The following is a 19,250-nucleotide window of genomic DNA, read 5'->3' as shown; positions in this document are numbered from 1 at the left end:
GTTGAGTTCTGGGAAGTCCTCCTATCAAAATATCAAAGGGCAAGGTGCTTCATAGTTGTCACCTGTCTCCCGTTGTACTGCCCAGGGCCACGTCCCTTCCGGGACGGGGCTTAGGGTATGTGAGGAGATGACCTCCTTATCAAAGAGCTCCCACGGTCTATCAATGGGCTGGCCTCTCACCCTGAGCATTCCCCGCCCCCTGATGCAATGAAGCCATGTTCTCAGATGTCCTCGTGAACTTTGGGCTCCTGAGTTTCCAAGCCAAACAAAAGTGAAATGTACAGGAGGATCCCCTCCCTGCCCAGGAGGCCCCTCCTCTCCGCCCACTCTCCCAGACTTGATAAGAGAGGAGAAATATTTCTAGAGTTGGTGCTACGACTTGTCACTTTGTCACCTCCAGGTAAGTGGCTCCCTGGACCATCCCCTGTTCCCAGTCCTTTTTGGACTGGGTGTATGTTGGGTAACGGGCAGGGAGGGTACCAGGGGTAGCAGTGATAGCCCCAGCCTGCTCTCCCCCAAATCCCCTGCACGTCTCACCCCAGTGCCCATCCATCCTCCTGGCCCCTTCCCGCATCTCCTTCACTTTCCACCCCAGACACTCTTATCTTCAACCACCATCAGTTAGGAGGTCGGGGCAGGAATCCAGGAGAGAGCTGATGGAGACTGGGGCCATGGTTCTTCACAGGAAGATGGAGGACCAGTCCTGCTGCATCATGGCTCTGGGGCTTGAGTAGGTCATTTAACCTCTCTGAGCCTCAGTTTCCTCACCTGTGAAATGGGAATAATAAAGGATCAGGTAAGAGTTCAGAAAGGGGCTTCCCAGGTGGCGCTAGGGGTAAAGAATCCGCCTGCGAATGCAGGAAATGCAAGAGACATGGGTTCGATCCCTGAATCAGGAAGATCCCCCTGGAGAAGGGAATGGCAACCCACTCCAGTGTTCTTGCCTGTAAAATCCCATGGACGGAGGAAGCTCAGGGGTGGCTCAGTGGTCAAGAATCTGGCTATCGTGCAGGAGATGCAGGTTTGATCCCTGGGTGGGGAAGATCTCCAGAGGAGGAGTTGGCAACCCACTCCAGTATTCTTGCCTGGGAAATCCCACGGACAGAGGAGCCTGGAGGCTACAATTCATGGGGTCGTAAAAACTTGGACATGACTGACCAACTGAACTCTCATGCACGCGTAAGGACACCAGTTATATCAGATTTTATCTCTTCTGAATGACCTCATTTTAACTTGCTTGTCTTTGTGAAGACTCTGTCTCCAAATCAGGTCCCGTTTTGATTCTGGGGGTTAGGACCCCAACACTCATTTTTTGGGGATAGACAAAAATTCAGCCCCAAACTTTGTTAATTGATTCTTATTTTATTCAGTTCATCACTATCCACTATTACTGATCCAACTGTCCCAGATTGGCCAGTGTGTGTTCGGGCAAGCTAGCTCCTGTGTCCTTTGGATCTATCTCCATGATTCCTTGAGCAGTTTCTCTCTTTCTGTCACCAAAAAGATATTCCAGATTCTACTTTCTTTGACCCAGCACTGGAATCGTTTATTTCTCCAAGGAGAAATATCTTTGCTAGATATACTCATCACTACTGGTGTACTACCGTTTCTGAAAGATGATATGTACACGGACACCTCTGCTTTCAATTCAGCACTCTTGGGTTCACTCCTTCCCCCGTTGCGTATTTTCTTTTATAAAACAATTTATTTATTTATTTATTGCTGGCTGTCCTTGGCCTGTCCTTGCCGCACTGGCTTTTCTCTAGTTGCCGCGAGCGGGGGCTCCTCTCCAGCTGCGGTGAGTGGGCTTCTCATTGCGTGGGCTTCTCGTTGCAGGGACTTCTCCTGTGGTGGAGTACAAGCTCCAGAGTGTGCCGGCTCAGTGGTTGTGGCACAGAGGCTTAGCTGCCCTGCGGCGTGTGGGATCTTCCCGGATCAGGGATTAAACCCGTGTCTCCTGCATAGGCAGGCAGACTCTTAACCACTGGACCACCAGGGAAGTCCCCCCACCCTTGGCATATTTTCAGCACTCTTCTCCAAGAAGGACAAACCTGGCTTCCGTGATCCTCATTTTTTCCAGAGGCCTAGAATACAAGAAGCCCTCTTATTTTAAGCGATTGTGTGCTTCTGTGTTCTGCTCAGTTGATCAGTCATGTCTGACTCTTTTTGAACCCATGGTCTGTAGCCCATCAGGCTCCACTGTCCCTGGAATTTCCCAGGCAAAAATACTGGAGTAGGTTGCCATTGCATCCTCCAGGGGATCTTCCCGAACCAGGAATCAAACCTGCATCTTCTGGGTCTCCTGCATTGACAGGTGTATTCTTTACTACTAGCACCACCTGGGAAGCCCATTTTAAGCTGTTAAAAGTCACTTGTGTGTCGAGGGAATGAGTGCCTTTTATTGCCTTTTTATACAGTAGGTTTTGATATAAGAAGGGACAGAGGGAGTAAGGAAGTACTGGGGTCTTAGGAGGGTTGGGGGAGGAAAAAGAGAGAGAGAAGGGGGCCCTCAAAGCTTCATCTCTCTAAGGATTTGGCCAAGGAACCCGCCAAAGGAAGCTTCCTTTTCTGCCTGCTTGCCAGGAAGTATGCCCAGGGTCGGGGAGAGCCCGGGGAAAACCCACTGCTCCCTGCCTGCCTGTGTGCCCTCTCAGATTTCGTTCTCATTAATCAGACCCTTGGATGAAAGTCAGGCCACGTGAGGGAGATAGATGAGATTTTTGACACTGGGTGCAGCCTTAATGAAGCCTTCTAGGCCCCACCATTTGAACAAACATTTTGAAGGTTTCCTCAGCATCTTCTTTTTTTTTGGTTGTGCTGCATGATTTGTGAGATTAGTTCCCCCACCAGGGATTGAACCTGAGCCCGTGGCAGTGAGAGCACAGAGTCTTAACCACTAGATGGCCAGCGAATTCCCTCCTTTAAATTTTAATTGAGATAAAATCCACATTACATAAGAATTCATCATTTTAACCTCTTTAAATCATACATGTGAGTGGTATACTCACAAGTTGTACAACCGTCACTACTATTAAATTCTAGAATATTTTTATCACCTCCAAAAGAAACTGTATCTCCCTACTTTCTCCTCCTACCAGGCCCCCAGCCGCCAGTAATCTGCTCTAAGTCCCTATGGATTTGTCTGTTCTGAACTTTTCTTATCAATGGAATCATAGTGTCTGGGCTGTTGTGCCTGTCATTTAACATAATGAATACATTGGCACTACATTCCTTTTCATGGCTGAATAAAATCCCACTGTATGTCCCACTGTACCTTTGCTCATCCATTTATCATTGGAGGGACATCAGGTTGTCTCCACTTTTCGGCTACTATGAATAATGTTGCTATGAAAGTTCAGGTGCAAGTTTCTGTGTGAATATTTGTTTTCAGTTTTCCAGGGTTAGGGTTAGGGTTAGGGTGTGAAGTTATTGGGTCATACTATAACTATCTTTAGCTTTTTGAGGAACTGCCAAACTTTTCCATAGTAATCATACAGTCTCACATTCCCCATGAGCAATGTATGAGCGTTCCCATCTCCTTGGGAACACTTTTATTTTCTGTCTGTTTTTTTTTCCCATAGCCATCCTTGTGGGTGTGAATTGATATCTCATTGCTTTTCCCTACTGACTAATGGATGGTGTTGAGCATCTTTTCATGTGCTATGGAACATTTGTAGTCTTCTTTGGAGAAGCATCTAGTTAAATTCTCTGCTTATTTTTAAATTAGATTTTTTTTTTGGTCTTTGTATTGTGGACTTTGTATATTCTGGATGCTAGAATTATCAGATAATTTCCAAATATTTTCTCCCATTATGTGGGTTGGCTACTCACTTTCTTGAGAGTGTGGTTTGATTCACAAAAGTTTTTAATTTTAAAGAAGTCAAACTTATCTACTTTCTCTGTGCTTGCTTGTGCTTTTGGTGTCTTATCAAAGAAACTGTTACTTAATCCAAGGTCTTCTAAGGTTTTCCCTGGTGACTCAGCTGGTAAAGAATCCGCCTGCAGTGTGGGCCACCCTGGGTTGGGAAGATCCCCTGGAGGAGGGAATGGCAACCCACTCCAGTATTCTTTCCTGGAGAATCCCCATGGACAGAGAAGCCTGACTAAGAGTTTTAGCTCTTTCATTTAGATTTTTGCTCTATATTGACTTCATTCTTCTATGTGGTATCTAGTAGAGTGTCACTTTATTTATTTGCTTATGGATATCCAGTTGTTCCAGCACAACTGTTGAGAGACTGTTCTTTCCCATCAAATGAACTTTGCACCCTTGTCAAAAATCAATTAACTGTAAATGTAAGGGTTTCTTTCTGGACTCTCAACTCTGTTCCTTTACTCTACATATGTATCCTAATGCCAGTATCAATCTATCTTGATTACCTTAGGGTGCAGTTTTGAAATTCGAAGTGTTAGTCCTCCAACTTTGCTTTCTTTTTCATGATTGTTTTGGCTGCCTCTGAGTTCATTGCACTTCCACGTCAATTTTAGGATCAGCTCGTCCATTTGTCTTCTTTTTCTTAAACTTTTTTCTCCCTCATGTTCCCTCTATATTTCTAACACCCTCCATGGTGGCTGAGGTTTCAGCTGCAGACCAGATACAGTCAGGGACCATGTGACCCGGAACAAGTTACTTCACCTCTGTGCAACAAAATGAATAGTATCTACTCCATAGGGTCATTATTGTAAAGATTAGATTAAATGCCCTGATACATGAAAGGTCATTGGAAGAGCCTGTGGATTGCTTAGTCAGCTCACCAGCTTGTAAACAAGTTGTTGTAATAAAAACAACAAAACATGATGACCACCTTTTGCTTGCCGAAATGTTCTAATAAATATACACTTTAGTGAACTACCTCTTTGATAAATAAGCCAATATTTTTGTAAAATTTTTAATGCTTCCAAGTCAATGAAAAGTTTATAAAAGACTACTTACAAAAGGCATTTTATATGTCATTACCTGGCAGATTATAAGATACAATTATCACTGTTTTGTACTTGCTATATTATCTCCTAATTAAAGAATGGTCTTTCCATGAAGAAATGGACTTTTTGAGCTGTATTCACTCCTGGATCTCTTGTCCCTAGAACTTACCTGCCATTTAGTCAATAATAAATATTTGTTGGGAAATAAAGGAAACACATAACCATCTTTTCATGGGCACTCTGGACAGTCCTCTATCCAGAGGGGGAGCCAAACACTTGATGTGAGTTATCTTACTGAATCCTCATAATAACCTACAAGGCAGATATTGTCAGTACGTTCCATTTTACAGACGGGGTGTGGACACTAAGGCTTGGAGGAGTTAAGTAACCCTGGCCACCCAGCTGAGTTAAGATTTCAACCCTGGCAGGTGACTCTCCAATCTAGAAAGGTGGTCCTCTGAGCCCTGGATCCTGGTCAGTCTTCTCAGGGTTTAGGGAGGGGCTTTATTTTTTTTTAACTGATGCAAAATACTTATTCCAAGTTGGTAGGGGCTTTAAACGATGGATTCTGGACTGACTTCCAAGAAGCAGGTCTTAGGAAACCTGCGGGTGCTTCTTACCCACAATCCAGGACGCACCAGGGGTCACACCCAGATTCCACATCACCCTCTCCTCCAGGCACGTCAGGTCGGTCTAACGTGAGGAGCGGAGCCAATTAAGCTCTCTCGACCCCTGCCCGGCTCCCTGATCGTCCCTCCCCTGGGAAGCTGTGTAATCTCTGATCCCTGCCCCTAGTACCTTCCTATCACACCTGCTGGTGGATCCAACCATGACACCAGACCACAGATCTGACCTCGCTGACCCTGCACCTCAAGGCTGAGTTGGCCCCCTGCCCACAGGATCACGGCTGAACTCACCTGGTGAGAGGCACCGCCTGAACCTTGAACTCAGGTAGAACTCAGTTCAAATGCCAGCTCTCCCCTTTCCTAACCTCGGAGCTTCAGTCTCCTTGCCTATAAAGTGGGGGAAATTAACACAGACAAGGGCTTCAGAGTACTTAGTTTCATCGGCAAGTGGGGCTCTGCTCCACCGGTCACCTTTCCTACCCCATGCACCCCAGCCGAACATCATAACCCTTGTCTGTGGTCTGCTTTTGCACCACTTAGGGTCATCAAGGCCCATTCTTCCTTTCTGGGACACGTCTTCATGTATGGAAGTCGTTTCTAGCCCAAGCTAACAGCTCGCTTCTTCTGATCGGTTCTTGTTAGGATGTGCCTTGGAGCGCCCTCGGTCATTTGGCCGCTGTCCGTTGGCCCAGCTTCCCTTTGAGTTCTGTGCTACATCACCGCTCATGGTGTGGCTCACCCAGGACAGCACCCTGGCTACGGTTCATGAGGGCAGGACCACAGCCGCCTGCTCCCTACCAGGCGCAGCTCTGATCCCCCCCGACCCCTCAATTCCTCCCCAGGGCCGGCTCCACTGTACAGAACATCGGAGGGGAAAGGCCCTCAGCGAGGACTTGGCCAGGCTTCTCAGACTTCAGATATTCTTAGATATCAGATATATTGTCTCTGTCTCTGTCATATTTACATACCATTTGTTCTGCGATTTGCTTTATTTCGTTTTTTTAGTCAAAAAAGGCTTCCCTAGTGACTCAGTTGGTAAAGAATCTGCTTGCAATGCAGGAGGCCCGAGTTCAATCTCTGGGTTGGGAAGATCCCCTGGAGAAAGGAATGGCAACCCACTCCAGTATTCTTGCCTGGAGAATTTCATGGACAGAGGAGCTGGGCTGGCTACAGTCCATGGGATCTCAAAGAATCAGACACAACTGTGAGACTAACTTTCAACCTCCAGTTTTTTTAGTCAACTCATATTTTCTCTATCACTGTCATAAATATAAAACCCCTCATCATAGACAGACCCTAACAAGACATATTTAAATTAAAATGAAAAGCACCCATTCTTATGTAGCACCTGTGGTGGTGTGACCACTACACCTGGGGAAATGCAGATCTGGCCAACACCCCCACTTCTTAGACGGACAAAGCCCAGCAGGGGATGGGGCAGGGTCCGAGCTGGAGTGGAGGGGCTCTGGGTGCTTCACGGAGCACCCCCCTTTCTTTTTGTCCACCTTGCAGCACGTGGGATCACAGTTCATGGGCCAGGGATAGAACCTAGGCCCCCAGAAATGGGAGCTCGGAGTCTTAATGAATGGACTGCAGGGAAGTCCTCCTTCCCCAAGTCTTTGCATCCACTTGCCCTCCTGCCTTCATTCTCTTTCTCTAGTTATCTCTTTCTATTCTGCTCTCTTGGAACCTTCAACTTCTCCCTCTTTTACTTTGACTAATTGCTCTGGTTATTGGATCCCCCGCTTTAAGCGGGAAAGTGCAGGTCCCCATGTTGGGAGTCAGGGTAAGTGGCTCTGTGGTGGTGTCCAGTCACCTTTTGTAGATTTCAGTTTTCCCCTTTGTAAAATGGGCTGGTAAACCCTGCCTTAACCACTTCCCCAGACACAGCAGTGAGACTGGGTATCGAGTTTTGTTTTGTCTCGAACTGGCCTTTCTTTTATTTTTTTAAATTAATTTTTATTGGAGTGTAATTGTTTTACCATGTTGTGTTTGGGTGGGGTTTCTTTTTTTTTTTTTTTTTTTGTTTTGGGAAAGCTTGTAATTGGTGTTAACTAATCGGGGTGAGGCACCCCACCCCAAATCCTCCCGCTAGATGACCTTCTGCCGTCCCACTCTGGTTGCAACATGTGGTCAATGCACGAAGGCGTCCCACCCTGCTCAGTCCAGTCCCCACTCTTCTCCAGCATGCTGCTTCCCCTCCCAGCGCCCCCTGAGTCATGAAACTCAGACAGATAACAGGCTGTCCCCTCTGAATCACTGAGGAGCAAGGATTAGAAGGGGCTCCCTAGAATGGACTCGGGAAAAGCTCTTGCATGTGTAAAGGGCTCTCATTGAATGCTCCCATCCTCTGCCAGGTGAGAGTTGCCACTGCCGGCTGGGGGGGGGAGCTGACTGGGGTGCTCAGTGCTTCTCACTCCGTAAACAAGGACAATGAGATCAGGCACTGCTGATCAAGGCCTCCCCAACTTCAGCCCTGTCCTCATCAGAGGACTTGCCATGCGGCTCCCCCATGTACCCACTGACCCCAGTCGGGCTGGGCAGAGACCCCTTGGGAGTCCCTGGTCCAGAGGAGAGTGACCCAGAGTTGGTCCATCATACATTCATTCTCCAAATACCGGCCACAGGACAAGTGACCTGCACGGGACTTGGTGGAAATGGGACATTGATCTCAAGGTGTTCATGGTCAACTGGAAGGCACGGACACAGCTGGTCAGCGGCAGCCCAGTGATGCGGGCCACTCTGGTGCCCCACAGGTGTGCTCTTGCCAGGCCAGAGTGGAGAGGCTGGAGAAAGCCAGCTGTTCCCGTGAAAGGTGGAATGGAGAGGACGAAGATTTGGGAAAGGAAGCAGCAGTGACAGGGGTCCCAGGCTGGGAGCCAGGAATGGGGGATGGAGCTGGGTGGGTATCATGTTCCGTTCAGTCTGACAGCTGAGCTGAGTATTATGGGCTACAAAGCTCCAGGACAGTCCCCACCGCCTTTCATCCTCCAGACCTCAGCACAGCCAACCTCACACCCTCCACAAGGGCATCCCCTACTTTCCTCCTCGCAGAACTGGCCAGTCCTTCCAATGTCCCCTTGTCTCAGGTTTGGGTCCCCCAAAGAGACCCTGAGATGAGGATTCATGGGCCAGTGCTTTATCCAGCAGTGCTTCCAGGGGAAAGCAGCAGGGGAGAAGGGAAGCGGACCCTGAAGGGTAGGTAGGGTTAACTCAAGCCTTGTCTCGCAAAGAGAAACTGACTCAACCTCGACAGGAACACAGGGAACAGTGTAGATCACACTGGACCTGGAGTCTGTACCCCTCCAGCCAGCATTGGTCAAGGGCTTCCCCGAGGATGTAAGTTTCCAGACACTTCCCACTTTCCTAGACCCTGCAGGCTAGGCAGCTCTGGTAGCTTGGAGGCTAGAAAGGCAAGGTCACCAAGAGGCGGTGTGCATGAGCATGGGCAAGGGGTCTGAGGGGCTGGAGACGAATGATACTTGACTCTACGCCCACTCTGTCAGCACCTGCAATAGCTGATTCTACGCACTTGATCTTATACATGACTCCCCACTTAGAAGCCTGGCACAAGGTACATGCCTAATAAGAGCTGCTAAATGAATGAATGGATGAAAGGAAGAAAGAGAGAGGATAACATTATCCATTTTCAGATGAAGAAACTGAGGCTCAGAGAGATGAATGACTGACCCAGAGTCCCACAGGCAATGGCCAGCATAGCCAGGCTCCCTATCAGCCTTCTGACTGTTCATCCAATGTGTTTGCTCTTCACCCTGGCGGGGGATTGCCCTCCTCCTCCAGCGCTTTCTTAGCATGCTCAGGATAACCCCTGACTCAGCTGACAACAACTTCCTCTTTACAGATTTGAGGTTTCTAGGACTTTGAATGAGGGGGAGAGACTCCCCAAAGAGAGGCCTCTATAAAAGCCGATGTTTCCTCCTAGCTGCCTGAAAAGGGCCAGAGGGTAGCTCAAGTGCTCTCGTCCCAGCCATTCTCCTCCTGCCCACCAGCACTGAGCCCTGAGCCGCCCTCTCTGCTCTCCAGGACATGGCGGGGCCCGTGACCATGGCAACCAGCCTCTTGCTCTTGGCCCTGTGCATCACCCCTGCAGGTAAGACCTCCGACCCCATCCTGGGTCTCCTGTTCGGAACAGCCATCCCAAGGGCATGACTGGGATGGCACAGCAGAGCGTGGAGGACCGAGCAGCCTGGGTCTGCAGGGGAACGGTGAGAAGGGGGGCAGCCCAGTGGCTGGACTGGAGGTGTTTAACGCGGGGTGAGTGTATGCTAAGTTGCTTCAGTCATGTCCGACTCTTTGTGACCCTATGGACTTTAGCCTGCCAGGCCCCTATGTCCACGGGATTCTCTGGGCAAGAATGCTGGAGTGGGGTTGCTGTGCCTTCCTCCAGGGGACCTTCCCAACCCAGAGATCCAACCTGTGTCTCTTGCAGCTCCTATGTTGCAGGCGGATTCTTTACCCCTGAACCATCGGGGAAGCTCTTAGTGCGGGGTATGGGTCCTTATTGAAGCTCAGAATCTAGGGCAGGCTTGCAGAGAGGCTCTTCTCTCTCCTGTCTTCTAGACTCTGTGACACTCCCCTCTTCCTGCTGCATTACCTTCATTTCCAAGAAAATTCCTGAGAGCCGAGTGATAAGCTACCAGCTGACCAACGGGAGCATCTGCCCACAGGCAGGAGTGATGTAAGTAACTACTACTTGGGAGGGGAGCGGGGAGAGATGAGCCTCCAGGCTCACTGGGGGCCCTGCTCTGTGATCCCGGACAGGTCACGCCACCTCTCTGAGCTTCAGCTTCCTCACCATGAGACTAGAAAGAGGATTCAGGGTTGACCATCATAAACATATGAGGCAGCCTTTGGGGCATATTTTTGCTGTTGCTGTTTAGTCGCTCAGTCCTTCCGACTCTTTGCCACACCATGGACTGTAACCCGCCAGGCTAGTGTCCATGGGATTTTCCTGGCCAGATTACTGGAGTGGACTGCCATTTCCTTCTCCAAGGGATATTTCCTGACCCAGGGTTCAAACCTGCGTCTCCTGCTTGGCAAGCAGGCTCTTCACCAGTGAGCCACCAGGGAAATCCATCGGGGCATATAACATTCCCCTAACTAACCCTCTCAGCCATTATATCAGCTGCAGTTGTTTATCCCCATTTGACAGGGGGCAATTGAGGCTAGAAAGGTGACCTACTCAAGGTCACTTAGGACTTGAAATAAACTTCAGAGTTTCGAGACAGCAAGTGGGAGCTCACTTCATAAACAGCAGCAGCATGCCACAGAAATGTGATCTTTTCTTAACCCAGAAGGTAGTATTTATAATGTATAACCATTTCCTTGTAGTGAATTGTTTAAAGCTCCTTACACTTGTTTAAATGGTTTTGCATGCTCAGTCACTTCATGTCCAACTCTTTGCGATCCTATGAACTGTAGCCTGCCAAGCTACTGTCCATGGGATTCTCCAGGCAGAAATACTGTGGTGAGTTGCCATGCCCTCCTCCAGGGACTCTTCCCAACCCAGGGATCAAACCCATGTCTCTTATGTCTCCTGCATTGGCAGGCAGGTTCTTTACCCACTAGTGCTACCTGGGAAGCCCCAAAAGCAAGTATTTGTGCAATGGTTTACATAATTCAGAGAATTGTTTTTATCACTCTGGAAATTAATTAAAACTTTGAATCTTTATGTCTGCATCTTTGAGGGGGATTAAAGAAAACCATTGTATTATTATTGGTAATTTTCTCCACTGGCACCAGACCCAGCTCCACAGCCTGGCATCCCTGGTTTGGAAGAGGGCATTCCACTGCCTCCTCCCAGCTCTGGCATCCTTATCGACCACCTTTCCTTGCACAGTGTGTGAGCTGGAGGCCTTTTTGTCTTGGGGGTTTTCCGTGCATCTTCTCTCGTCCCCTGTGAGTAGACACTGCGTCTCTCCCTTCAGACCCAGTGTTCTCTGCAGGTAGGGCTGGGCTCCCCCATCTGACAAGGAGGTTACTGAACCTGAACATGAAGTTTTGGGAACAAAGGGATGCAGACGCACAGAGAGAAGACATTGTGTTCAGAGCCTGCCAGGAGGCTGGGGCAGTGGCATGTCCTCTGGGCTTCCACGTGCCCTCCTCAGAAAGGGGAGGGATCCCACCCCCTGCCCAGCTTCATGGGTGTCCTATCTTCTCCCCACAGCTTCACCACCCGGAAGGGCCAGAAGTTCTGTGGCAACCCCAAGTTACCGTGGGTCCAGAAGTACGTGAAGAACCTGGATGCCAAGCAGAAGAAAGCCTCCACTAGGACCAGGGTGACGAACACTACAGCCCCCTTCTGGAGACACCTAGCCAACAGCACCTTCATCTAAGCCCTGCCCTGGCCCCCAGTCCTGAGCTTCGGCCTGAGTCTCGCCTCCTGGCAGGCTGCTTGGGGCCTGGTGAGCCAGTGGTGGTAGGCAAAGGACTACTGTTGCCATTTCTTTGCATCATTCTCAGGGGATGTGTCTAGTTTATTTAAAGAACCCAAGGCTCCAAGGATCCCAGCCCCTTGCTTTTCCTGAGCTGGGGGGAGAAGGTCTCAGAAGGAAGGCCATGGCGGCCCTTTGTCCTTCCTCTGAGCTGGAGCCAGCCCTTCTCCAGCTCACAGGTTGCATAAGAGTCTCAGTGCATGAGGCCTGAGCTGCAAACCGATTCTGCTTGTGCCTTAGTCTGCAAGCGGCTTCGATGGGCCCACTGGTCTTGTAGTGAGACCTCCAGGCTGTCTGCCTGCCTGTCTGTCTGTCTGTCCGGGGATGGGTGACCTCTCAACACCTGTAGCTCTCCATCACAATGGGGATGCTCCGGGGATGCTTCACTCACAGGTGAATAAAAACCCAACAAAAGCAGAGGGCTCTTGGTCACAGACACCGCCAGATCCTGGCCCTCCTTGCACACCTCTGTGGGACATGATTAATAACGTTTTCAGGAACTCATTGGTTTTTGTAATGAAATGGACCTGGAGGACTTGGGTGAGGGGCCAGCCTGGGGAGCTGCATTCCTCTGTGAAGATAGGGGATTATTGAGGAGATGCTTTGCTTCGTGGTATGTTTTGGCTTCCCTGCTCCTTTGGGGACAAAGACCCACTCTGCCTTTAAAGCTGGCCTTTCCCCTACATTTTGCTGAGGGGTAGATGGGGTGGGAGTTGAGGGGGAAGAGGACCCCAGTTTTTTTTCCTACACCATGTCATTTGTCTGTCAAGTGTAGACGGACACACTTGATGTTCTGAAATGACAATCCAAGTAAAATAGAATTTTTCCTTCGAGGCTGGTCCTGTCTTTCCTGTTCTCATCTCCCTCGGGAGGGAGGTTTGGGTGTAAACAGTGGAGCGTGTGCCCCAGAGATCACCCTGAATGAGTTGCCCATTCAAGGCTGGGAGGGAATGAAGGCAGCCTGAGCCCGGGGCATCCCAGGAGTGGTCTTGGCCTGCCCTTGGGAATCCTGTTATGAACTTCAAAAAACACATATGCATAGCTGTATTCAATTAAATTTCTAAACAATTTCCACAGAACACATTGTTGCACAACAAGCTATTTAGGCATCAGAAGACTATTAAATTATAAAAGATGGTCTCTGGTTTCAAAGGATGAGGGAGAAAAATAACACATCTACACTCACAAATCAAAAGCCGTGTGGCATTCATACCAATCCTGATTGATAAACTGTAGGAGCTTGAAATATGTCACTTAATTTCTCTGAGCCTGTTTCCTTCATCTGTAAAATGTTGTTGTTGCTGTTACTGTTCAATTGCTAACTCGTGTCTGATTCTTTGTGACCACATGGACTGCAGCACCCTAGGCTCCTCTGTCCTTCACTATCTCCCAGAGCTTGCTCAAACTCATGTCCGTTGAGTCGGTGATGCCATCCAACCATCTCATCCTCTGTCGCCCCTTCCCTCCTGCTCTCAATCTTTCCCAGCACCAAGGTCTTTTCCATTGAATCGGCTCTTTAGGTCAGGTGGCCAGAATATTGGCGCTTCAGCTTCAGCATCAGTCTTTCCAATGAATATTCGGAGTTGATTTCCTTTAGGATTGACTGGTTTGATCTCCTTGCTGTCCAAGGGACTCTGGGAGATGAAAAACTTTTCATTTTTGAGTTTTCCCCAGAAGCAGTCCCCAAAACAAAGATTGGGGTTAAAATACTACATTTGGGAGGTACTGATCGCACACACAGGAAACACCACCAGGAGAAAGAGGATGTAACACGAGAGACAGAAAGCAGCCAGTAAGAAGAGTGTGTTACCAAGCAGAGGGGAATCAGCTCCAGCCACAGGGAAGTGCTGTGAGACCCACCCCTCAGAATTATACCTCCCTCCATCACTCATTGCCAACTGGGGAGAAATCCCCAGCGGTCTTCCTGCAGGTGAGAGGCAAGCCAACCTTCCGCGGTCCAAAACGAGCCTCCTGAAAAGACCTGGCAGTAAACTATTAAAGTTCTTTGGTTGTTGTCGTTCAGCCGCTAAGTTGTGTCTGACTCTTTGCGACACCGTGGACGGCAGCATGCCAGGCTTCCCTATCTTTCACTATTAGCTCAAACTCACGTCCATTAAGTTGGTGATGCAATCTAGCCATCTCATCCTCTGCTGTCCTCTTCTCCTTTTGCCCTCAATCTTTCCCAGCATCAGGGTCTTTTGCAGTGAGTTAGCTCTTAGCATCAAGTGGCCAAAGTGTTGGACCTTCAGCTTCAGCATCAGCCCTTCCAATGAATATTCAGGGTTGATTTCCTTTAGGATTGAGTGGCACCTTCTTTTAACACCATATAAAGCAGAATCAAGGATATGGGTAAACCACGCAGAAAAGAGGACATTGTGATGGGGGGAAGAGAACCTGCAGAAATCCTTAGCAAAGAGCTGGCATCTGAACAGTGACTGAGCTTTCCCTCTGAAAAGAAGAGTGGTTTTCTAAGGATGGAAGACAGCTTGCATCTTCAGGGATGACAGGCTGAACCACAAATAGACATTGGTCTCATAGGTGACAACAGAACTCTGACACAGAGACTCTGTAGCAACCAGCCCAGAAAACCAGGGTTTTCCCTGGAGGTCCAGTGGTAAAGAACCTGTCTGCCAATGCAGGAGACACAAGAGACTTGGGTTCAATCCCTGGGTCGGGAAGATGCCCTGGAGGAGGAAATGGCAACCCACTCCAGTACTCTTGCCCTGGAAATCCCAAGGACAGAGGAGCCTGGTGGGCTACAGTCCATGAGGCCACAAAGAGTCAGACACGACTGAAAACCAGTGGTTAAGACTCTTCACCTTCGAGTGCAGAGGGTGCCAGTTTGATTCCCTGGTCAGAGGAGCTAAGATTCCACATGCCTGGTGGCCAAAAGAACAAAACATAAAAAACAGAAACAACATTGTAACAAATTCAATAAAGACTTTTCCCACACCAAAAAAATCTTTAGAGAAACAAACTCCCAAATCAATCACAGATGTCTGCTTATAGTTATCCCTTCTCCAGCTTCCTGACCAACAGCTTCTAATCAAGACATCCCTGTGCCTTCCTTTTTTTTTCTTTGTAAATTTGCTAATTTTTAATATTAACAGAAACATACTTGGTTTATACTTAGTTCCGTAAAATATGTCTGAACAGCATAATTAATGAGTCCAGAAAACAGAGGGTCAGGGACCAAAATTACAGGCCTAATAAATGATTTCTTCTCAGATGCTGAAGCGTCTCCTACCTTACAAACTTGAGCTTCTGTCCTTCCCTTTAAAGTGTACAGGACTTGTAGGCCTGCAGGGTTGGTAAGTTTGTTCCTGTTCTCTATCTTTGGAAATAATTTCAAACGCACATCGTCTCTTAAGGTCTTAGTATAACTTTTCCCAAAAAGCACCCTAAAGCGGCTAAGGAGGAAACCTGTTTAAGCAGCTCCTGAAAGGAAAGGGAAGAAATAAGAGGACAGATGATTGGTTTAAAATGATCAGTCTTTTGATGAGATGAGAGGTTGCCCTGGTCACAGGAATGTGATTCAAGAGAGACTTTAGAGTTGTTGAAGAAGCAGGTCTACTCTCCGTGCTTCCAGCAGCAGGCCTTTTTTTCTTTCTTTCTGTTTAAGTAAGGTAGCCCTGGAAGACTTCCAGAAATATTCTCCCTGTGTTCTCTATTCAGGTCTACAGGCCCATGGCTTTCCACACTTGTGTTAACTTCCCTTTGCTGACAGTGTTGAGGATAAGGTGATTTTGATCATACTGTGTGCCCCCTTTGATATCTAAAACTAAATTTGGCTTAAGCTTGTTGTAAATCCTGCCGTCAGGCTTCATGCTCCAGAACTGACTGTCAGCGTTCTGTTCGAGCGCCAGGCCCAGCATGGAGCCAGAGGTTACGAGGCTCCCCACGATGGTCAGGCAGCAGTCTTCTGCTATCCTGCATTTAATGTATCCTTCTTGATAAATCCAAATCTGGTCATCAGCACCGACATCCTCCATGACCTGTGTTCTGAGAAGCTTCAGGTCCTCTAGGTTTCCATTGGTTGACACGAATAACCCTGTTGCTTTGTTTCAAAGTCTAAAATAAATTCGTTTCTGAACAAAAGGTCGTAGAGAAACTATTTGGTGACAGCCACTGAATTCATACCACTTAGGTACTTCTGCTGGTGACAGTAGGAACTGTCGGCCCCTGTGATTGCCATATTCACAAGTAACCCGTATGCCACCAATCACCTGGACAGAGCATATGTGTGTGTTGAATCCTAGGGATTGGAGATTAACTATTTCTGTATTAAATTCAATCTTTTTTCCTTTGAAGTCTTCTCTTTCAAAGAGAATAATTGTTGGTTCAGAAAATTCAACATCTGTAAAACGCAGAGACTTGAAATTTGCTCCAGGTTGTCATCCCATTGCAGAGAGTGAAGGATAGTGGCCTTCCTCCAACATGTACTGATTCCCAGAGAAATTTTCTCCATCATATGCAACCCAGCTGCCTCCTAAAACTCTACAAGACTTGGTAGAGAATGAATCATCAGTTTGACTTATTGTTTCTCCAAGACATTGACTGTGACCTTGAAAGTGTGGTTCCGAAAACAAGTGAATCTGATTTTGCCTTCTTGGGCCAGTGAAAGAATCCAAACATATGGGCTGGACAGAGGAATCTTACAGTTTTTGCCTCCCCAGTCCTCGAAGCTGGTATAGGAACCTTTATCAGTATATACTGTTCTCCTGTGAAGTCAGGATTTTCATAGGTTACCCATACTCCACTCAGTACATTAATAGACTGTGTCTTCACTCTGTATCCAGTCTCCTTTAAATTAGTAACAATTCCTAATACATCAATACTGGAACCTTTGAATCCAAAGTTTTTTTTTTCACTGTACATTATCATGTGAGCATTTGAGAAATCACCTAATATGGGTCATAAAGACTGAAGTTCACCACTGTAAACTCCCCAGTCATTCCAGCACCTATATTCTCCTTCTTCAAGCAAATACTGATGACCTGTAAAGCCAGGCTTCTCATAAGCAACCCAAATGCCTCGTAGAACTTTCATAGATCCCACTGATATAAATGACAAATGTTCATCTCCAGTGGTTTCTTATGTTTCACCTCCTTCCATGATAAACCTACCCATCTCAGTTTCCAGCTCCATACATTTTCCTTCAAAGAAAGGCTTTTCATAAACAACTACCTTAGGATCTGTAGGGAATTCAGCTTTATAGCCACCCATTTGCAGTGGCCGCATGGATCCAATGTATGCCTCCTCCGTATCCCAGAAGGATAAGTCAGGGTATTCACCAGCTTCCAGGATAAAAAGGACACCCTGAAATCCAGGCTCTTCATAAATCAGCCATGTGCCCCAATGTACTTTAATGGAACAAGTGTTCTGCATTACGCCAAACCCCTGCATTTCTTCGGTATCATCAAAGCAGTAATTTAGAAGTCCTAACCCTTCTGGTTCAGTAAATAAGTCAATCTGACTAACTCTGTAATCCTAGACCACAAGTCTGATTGATCCAATCACCATGGGCTTAGTCAACACTGCCTTATCCTCATTTCTTTCCAAAATATCTTTTATACCCCAGAGACCAGAGAGTTCCAATTCTCCTTCTTCTAAGGGGATGGAGTGCCCTTCAAATTTTGGTTTCTCATACAACATCCAACATCCTCAAATTACTTTTACTTGTATCACAGGAGAGAGGGTCCAGGAGCTACAATCCTCCACGTCACTGAACACTTCAATACATGCCTCTGAGACTCTGGGCTCGCTGTATATCACTACTTTTCCAGGTCGGAGATTGATTTTATTCTGGATGCTCCCTCTAAGTGTTGTTGTATCTGATAATGCCATTCCTGAAAAAGAAATGCTTCGGTCAAATCGTCTGGCTTTGAAGAGACCAGTGAAGTCTGTGCCACTGCTTACGGCAAGTTCAATTTAAGAACACTTTCAGTATGATTAGATGTATCACCGTTGGTCTCCAGTTTTGAAAACTCAGAAAATTTAGTTTCTGGCGTGGGAAGGTTGCTTTGCTGATCCAGATCCTTTTTGTTTTCCTCTTTTTGCAGGCACTTTTCCATGGGGCTCAGACTTTTCAATCCCGAATGAGACGTATCTGACGAGTTGAAATTGAAGACCTTTGAGTTACTGGCTGGCAGACTTGGTTGTTCTTTCTCTGAACCACAGGATGGGGCACTCTCAGCCACGGGCTGCAGCATGGAAGGTCGAGAAAGAGAACTGCTATGAGCTGTACCAAAAGATGTGGTCATGGTATTGACTGATGTTACAGAGGGAGAAAAGATTTTGTCTTGTGGTAGAGAAGATAACAAGGTTGAGAAAAGTGCACTTTTTTCTAGCCTTGATCTCTTGACTCCACCACTTGGGACATCCTTGTTCTCTCTGTCACTGACTTCTGGAGCTGCCAGGGGCTCGTCTTTCCCATTAGTGTGAGTCTGCAAGGACTTGAAAAGGACACTCTGTTCAGTGGATGAACGTTTGGGCCCCAATTTGGATTTGGTGTCAAGATTCTGCATCAAATGTGAAGCTGCTAACATTTCCAACTGGCCTTCCTTTTTCTTCCCCAAACCAAGGTAAACACGCTGGGATCAAACACCTTTTCTAAACTGTCCTCTTGAACAGGCCGCATGGCAAAGTGAGGGGCGGGGAAGTTTGGCAGCCTGGGCTTCTTTTTCTTCTGGGGCATACACACTGTGCTGTCCATCTTTTTTATAATCTCAGTGAATTTTTCCATGTCAGGAGAAGAATCAAATACACTATCATCACTACCAGCAGAGATGTTCAAAAGACTGGCAGGACTGCCCTGGCCATTCACAACACGCTGACTGGGTCTTTGAGGGGTTTCTAAATAGCTTCTGTTGTCAAGGAAGTTGGTGGCGGTGGATTCAGCCTTCAGGGGTTTTCCGTTGTCCTCACTTTGAGCCCGGACAGGCAGAGCTGCTTCTGATTCAGGCGGCATGACTTGTGGGCCAGATTTTACTACATGTTCCTCACTTCCTTCCTCCCTGAAACTCTCCCACTCCCCAGTGGCCCGTGAGTCCCTGCCAAACGCAAATGATGCATCTGACGCCTCTGCTGAAGCGAGCGCTGAATGGACTGTCTTTTCTGGTTTTCATCTGGCGGTTCTTGTTTGTTTCGTCAAATCTGGTAGAGTGGCAGCCAGGCTCATGAGAAGACTGAAGCAGATGATGGCAAGCAGAGGAGTGCCCCCGGGGAGGGTTTAGAAGCTAGAACTCTG

At 47.7% G+C, this 19,250-nt stretch overlaps 1 protein-coding gene and 1 pseudogene across 1 annotated transcript; one reads left to right on the top strand and one right to left on the bottom strand.

Annotated features, from left to right (window-relative positions):
• The first annotated feature begins 123 nt into the window (after positions 1-123).
• On the top strand, positions 124-12,832 carry CCL24 (C-C motif chemokine ligand 24). Its single transcript, XM_070460236.1, has 4 exons — positions 124-400; positions 9,591-9,657; positions 10,128-10,245; positions 11,734-12,832. Exons 2-4 carry the CDS (start codon positions 9,594-9,596, stop codon positions 11,900-11,902), a joined length of 351 nt encoding a protein of 116 aa, XP_070316337.1. The 5' UTR covers positions 124-400; positions 9,591-9,593; the 3' UTR covers positions 11,903-12,832.
• On the bottom strand, positions 12,826-19,124 carry LOC110121946 (beta/gamma crystallin domain-containing protein 1-like; annotated as a pseudogene).
• Positions 19,125-19,250: the final 126 nt, after the last annotated feature.

Source organism: Odocoileus virginianus, chromosome 33 (genome assembly GCF_023699985.2).
Source record: "Odocoileus virginianus isolate 20LAN1187 ecotype Illinois chromosome 33, Ovbor_1.2, whole genome shotgun sequence".
Classification (NCBI taxonomy): Eukaryota; Metazoa; Chordata; class Mammalia; order Artiodactyla; family Cervidae; genus Odocoileus; species Odocoileus virginianus.
Note: the sequence above shows the minus strand (reverse complement) of the source record. Positions and strands in the feature narration are given on the sequence as shown.

Bases quoted from the DNA above. Each gene is read 5' to 3' on its own strand.
- CCL24 (XM_070460236.1), top strand. From the start codon at position 9,594: ATGGCGGGGCCCGTGACCATGGCAACCAGCCTCTTGCTCTTGGCCCTG. The intron at 9,658-10,127 runs GTAAGACCTCCG...CCTGTCTTCTAG, and splicing joins CCTGTGCATCACCCCTGCAG to ACTCTGTGACACTCCCCTCT. The intron at 10,246-11,733 runs GTAAGTAACTAC...TTCTCCCCACAG, and splicing joins TGCCCACAGGCAGGAGTGAT to CTTCACCACCCGGAAGGGCC.